Consider the following 6,000-nt stretch of genomic DNA (forward strand, 5'->3'; position numbering starts at 1 on the left):
TTTAGTTTTCATAAATTATAAAAAGCACTTAATATTTAACATCTGTAGTTAACTATACCACTTACACTTCAGAGAAGTAAAATTTAAAAAATGTATTTGGGTGTGTGCATGCAGAAAATAAGATGGTGTAAGAACATGCTTTAATGCAATAGTTGCTAAATCTGTTAGAGTGTGAATAGTTTGCACAAATACATTAATTATGTATTTGAAATATATTTTCAGAATGGTATTGTGGGGTTAAAGTACCATAGCTTGTTTATATTAATCATTGTTATCGATCATACATCTCTGGCTTATTTATAGTCATCTCAAAGAAAGCAAATCTAGGCCTAGTTTGTATTGGAGATATGTCTGTACCACAAAAACATGTATGATTCTACAGAAAGGAGTGTTTAAATAGGTGTTTGTGCAGTGTCTAACATTTTAGACAAGTAAGCCAATGATACAATACAGTGTTAGAGAACCAAACATTCCCCATTTCTTTTGTGAGAGGTTGATACTGAAATCTAAAAACTCAGATGAAATATGCAATGTCTTACCCAAATCCAACTTAAATTTTGCTTAACTACAATTCTGGCAGGAATTAGATTACATGCATTAATTAGCCCTATCACATTGTAGCTGGTTGACTATGAGGTACTTGCAGATTTTCTTGGCAAATAAACCAGTCGCCCATCTTGCATATTTTATAGAGTGGTATAGTTGCTAACCCAAATTTAATAAAATTGAGTAGGCCTGTGTGAAGCAGCAAGTATTTGCTTTGGATTCATCTGGTTCAGAAGACAGTGATTTGATTCAGAGATTTGAATCTGTCCCAATTCAGTTCAGCCAAATCAGATCTGAAAGGTTTGGCGCTGCTTCAGAGATTCGGCCATAAACTAAATGGGTAGCTGACACAGCTGCCTCCAGCTGGTAAGTCTGTTGGGGTTAGGAGGGGGAGGGTTGGGGTTAGGGCTGGGACAAGCTGCCCAGCCAGGGCATGTTACTTGGGCGGGGGGGGGCACAGGATGTGGGCGCAGCAGCTCTCAGAGCAGGAGCTGTGCCCTGCTGCCATTTGCCCAGCCGGCACAGGGTGGGAGGGGGCACGATGCAGGAGTGACTTGCTCCAGGTGGAAGGGGGCAAGTGGCATCAGGGCACAGCCCCCGCTCCCAGTGCTGCCACGTCCACATCAGCACTGGAATTGGTGATGTAGGGGGTGCATGTGGGTGCACATGCATCCCTTTAGCTTGGTGGTGCACCCCCTGCAAAAAGCACTGCCAATACTGCTGGTGGTGCCTATGGACAGTTGTCATTTGCCCCACCTGCTGCCAACAGCGTCTACAGGTGGTCACCAATCACTAGTTGGCACTTGCCACCCCTCTTCCCCTCGTCAGTGGCATCTGCGAGTAGTCCTCAATTTGCTGCTGCTGGTGGCATCTGCAGGTGGTCGCCGATTGCTGGTTGGTGCTCACCACCCCTGCCCTGCAGCCTACACAGCCATGGCTGCCTGTGGGATCGCCCCACTTGCTGCCATCACGTGGTGTTCATGAGTGCTGGGAGCGGGGACTACACTGCTGTCACTTGCCAGCTAGCATGGAAGAGCATGTGCTGTCACCGCTTGCCAGCCAGCGTGGAAAGGTATAGGATGTGGGTGTGGCAGCGCTAGGAGTGGTGCCTATGCCCTGCTGCCGCTTGCCCCCTTCTGCCTGAAGCAAGCCGCACACACATCCTGTCCCCCCGCCCCAGCTGGGCAAGTGGCAGCAAGGCAAAGACCCCACTCTGAGCGCTGCCATGCCTGCATCCTGTGCCCCCTGCCCTGACTGGGCAGCTTGTCCCAGCCCCAATTCCTCCCTCATCCATGCCCCTTCCCTCCCCCATCCTCCAACCCCAACAGACTTACCAGCTGGAGGCAGCTGGCTTAGCTGCCTGTTTAGTCTATGGTCAAATTGCCTAACCTTTTCCAAATCTTTTCCCGAATCAATTCGGATGCTTTGAATTGATTCAGAGCTTTTAATTGGTCTCCTATTTAGATTCGAATTCTAAGAGAGATTTGAATCAGGTCAAAGCTCCTCCAACTCAAATTGACTACCTAAGCTTTGCACAGCCCTAAAATTGAGCATTAAGAGATGTTCATACAATACAGTTAGTTCAAATTAAAACCAGATCCACTAGCATTCTTTGGTTATATCAGTCATGTATATTTTATTATGTAGGTTAGCTGTTGTCTTGCTTTTTACCCAGACAGATATTCAATTTTGAATCAACTGAAATCAGAGGGTCATAACTTGCATTGGCAGCTTAACCCTGTTCTTTCTTCTCAGAGTAAGGAAGAAGTGATGGCAGTAAGACTCCGTGAAGCAGACCGCATTGCTTCAGTGGCAGAACTCCAGCAACATATTGCGGAACTAGAAATCCAGGTAACAAATGACAGCCGTAAATGTTGAAAGTGTTTCTTAATGCTGGTTCTGATCTGTTCTTTACTTTTTCTCCTTTCCATTTACTCCTTTTTCCTTCTCATTAAAGCATAAGACTGTGCTATTGAAATGTTGGGAAAGCTCTACTGTTAAATATGAGCCATTCTGATACATAAAGATGTTGTTATATAGCCAATAATAACATTTCTTGTAAGTTTATAACTTGCTTACAAGCCGGTGACAAGAAATAGTATGTTTTCTCATGATCACTGGCATGTGTATTTGCCTTTTTTGCCTTTGTAGACTTCTACCACTGAATGTTTCAAAGACTGAACATTTCCCACTAGGTGAAAAGTTTTGTTTGGAGCCAGTTTTCCACAGTCTCTTTCAGGGGTTGTCAAGTGGGGGTATGAGTACCCCTGGGGGTATGACCGGTTTTAGGGGGTACACGCAGGCAGGCGGGGATAAAGCGCTGCTGCCTCCCAGGAGCAGGGGCCGGGGCCAGGAAAGGGCAGCAGTTCCCCTTTGTGGGGTGAGAAAGCTTGCACGCAGCAACCGCTGCTGCCACACCAGCCTGGTGAGCTTCTCCACCCTGCACAGAGGCTCTGCTACCTTCACCTCAGCCCAGTGAGCTTCCCCATTCTGCCACAGCCCTGTTCCTGGGAGGCAGCAGCGCTCCATCCCCACTTGTGTGCCACCATTGCTGCCTCCCTGCTAAGCATCTGGCTGCATGCCACTCTCCCACCCTACCTCTCCCCTGTTTGGTGTCTGGCCACCAGGGGTACTTAAACTAAAAAAGGTTGAAAACCCCATGTCTATCATATTTGGACTGAATCCTACTAGAAACAAATTCAGAGAAGTTGTCCTAAACCCACATTTGCCTTGTCCTAGTGTTATCTATTCTGGATTCTGTAACTTGACCTATCACATAGAAATCCTGTTTGCAGTGAGGCTCCTCTCCCTGTAGCAACTGAGCATGCTTCCTTTTGGCTCCTGTCTTGACTGTCTCTCTCCTTTCACTCTCTACTTTTGGCGTTCTCACTCCATGGCCTAACTCTTGCTCTAGGAATAATAAATATCTACTTGCTATTTTTTGCCTTTCACAAGACATGACTTAATGCCATATTGTGTCTCTATTATGGTACAGCTATCCTACCTGAATTTTGTTGTGTCATCCTAGAGTTTTTTTTGTAGGGGCTATCCTCCCTGTAAGTTTTCAGTTACAGGTGTATCTCAACTTCCAAACTGGTTATGATTTGTTCTTCCCCTCTGAAATTTTGCCTTCAGAACATACCTCTTTGCTTATTGTGACCAGGCTTTTTTTCTTCCTGTGATTCTTCAACTAAGTATATCTTTTCCTAACCCCTGAGCTCATCTGTGTATTCCAGTATGTTTTTTTTCAATAGTGATTACTGTTATGCAAGCTACCATGCTTAAATAAATCAAATATCCTCTGTGTAAAGTGTCCTTTATTGGAATATTTTTCCTAAAGTGCAGTAGTCACAAAGCTGATTCAAAGATAGAATAATCATTTGTTTTAATCGCATAATGTCTATATATTACAGTGATTGGTACATTAAAATGCATAGATAAGCAGTTCATATGTGATACTTTACTTATCTTCTCTGATGAAAGATAAAAAAGATTGCTGTGTCCTAGTCAGTCATTTTCATTTATAAAAGGTGCTGCATAGTTTTTCTTTTGCATTCATTTTAGTACATAGGTATAAGGACCAAAATGAACAATTAAATAATCTAGTTTCACATAAGCCATAGAATTTCCTCCTGTTACCCAACAGTTGCCTGATTTTATTTTTTTTTTAAAGCAGGTTAACTGGTCTTGATTTGAAGACATTGAGGTATAAAATTCACCACTTCCCCCCCTAGTAGTTTGTTTCAATGGTAAAACAGTACATATTTCTTAGTACAAGTGAATTTGTCCGGCTTTAACTTCCATCCGTTTGGTTCGTGTTCCTTTTTCTGATTTATTAAATAGACCGTAAGTACTTTTTTTTTTTCTCCTTGTTTAAGGTACTTGTACACTGTAATCAAATCATCTTGCAATTTTTTCTGGTAAATCTAAACAAACTGAACTGTTTCCAACACATTTTCTTCAGCACTCAAATAATTTTGAGGCTCTTTTCTACAACCTCTTTTTTCAATATTAATTTTAGCTTATGGATACTAGAATTGTAATATTTTATATTTCTCATCCATGTTTTGTTCATGTTAAATTCACATCATGACTTTTTTGTTTATGCATTCAAGGATCATATTTCTCCCTCTGTCACAATGCTGGTGCTCAGGTTTGGTTACTTATTCACTGTAATCTCTAATTCATAGAATTACAGAGAAGTAGGGCTGGAAGCAACCTTCAGATGTCATCTAGTTGAGTCCCCTACACGTTAATCTGGCCCTGGGTAGGCAAACTAGGCACATGCCTAGGGGCCTGAACTGCAGGGACTCTGGTCTTTCCCTCTGCGGTGGTGGCGTGAATGGCCCTGTCTGCCTCCCTTCCCCCTCCCTGTGATGGGCTTGCCACAGTGGCAGCTGCTTCCTAGCAGTGGTTCCAGCCCCACTCCCCATGGGTGGAAGTGCCAGGGTGGGAAGGGGGGTGTCAACTGGCTTGGGGCCCACAAATTTCTTTGCCTAGGGCCTACTAAAGGGTTAATCTGGTCCTATCCCTTCCTCAGGCAGGATCATCTCTATCCAAACCATCCTATACAAATCCATTGTCTAAACCCTTAGCAAAACTACACAGTCAGTGTAATTTTACACTCGGTTCCTTTTAGAGTCACTGCTTTCAAGGATACAGCCCCTTATTTTGTTGTTATGGTCTACATTCCTTATTTCCTAGATGCATGACCTTGTCCTTGGCTTCATTTAACATGCATTTCACATAGTGATCCTATATAATTAGGCCTTACTGCTGTTTGCTGGTGCTTTTTCAGACAAATGCATTTACTGTATTTATTTAAATCTACAATGAGTCCCTCTGTTTAACATGGAGTTGTGGGGGAGCTCTCACCTTCGATATGAGTACTGGCCCAGGGCAGGCGGCGGCTGTGGCTCAAGCCTCATCCCTGACTCTGAAACCAGAGTCACCATCTGCCCCAGGCCATGGTTCATGCAGGAGTGGGGAACACAGGGGAGACCTCATGGTAGTAGGGGGGCAATATAGGGAAGACTGGGGAGATTATAGGGGGGGGAGTGTCTCTTTTGGATGGGGCCACCCTGTGCTCTGTGCCTTTGGTTAGGGCCAGAGCCAGAGGAATTGTACAGGGTAAGAAGCAGTGGGAGGAGGCAGGTGGCATGGATGCAAATGGCAGGAGGAGGGTGGGGTGGAAAGGGGCATCAGAGTTGTGCATAGTGTTCTGCATTTTTGTTTTTTACTGATTAACTGATAAATTCCCTGATCTAGCCCATTCCCATCTTGTGCCAGTTAACAGGGATTTGAACTGAAAAATGGGTAGTACCGGTAAGCTAAAAGTGTTGCTGTGCCAGTTACCTGAGGCACAGGTTTCTAGCTAGATGTAGAGTGTGAGGGCGGGGATGGCAGCAGCTGTATGCAGAGCGGAGGGGGGGGTGGCAGTGACCACATGGGGGG

At 44.5% G+C, this 6,000-nt stretch overlaps 1 protein-coding gene across 2 annotated transcripts in view; it reads left to right on the forward strand.

Annotated features, from left to right (window-relative positions):
• The window catches only part of EVI5 (ecotropic viral integration site 5), a 151,173-nt gene that overhangs the window by 103,666 nt on the left and 41,507 nt on the right, over window positions 1-6,000 (forward strand). For both annotated transcript variants that reach the window (XM_019531104.1, XM_019531105.1), the window contains one exon: window positions 2,302-2,397. In XM_019531104.1, coding sequence (XP_019386649.1) covers window positions 2,302-2,397 — 96 coding nt within the window. The remainder of the gene's footprint in view (window positions 1-2,301; window positions 2,398-6,000) is intronic.

Source organism: Crocodylus porosus, unplaced genomic scaffold, assembly GCF_001723895.1.
Source record: "Crocodylus porosus isolate Cpor-Errol unplaced genomic scaffold, CroPor_comp1, whole genome shotgun sequence".
Lineage (NCBI taxonomy): Eukaryota > Metazoa > Chordata > Crocodylia > Crocodylidae > Crocodylus > Crocodylus porosus.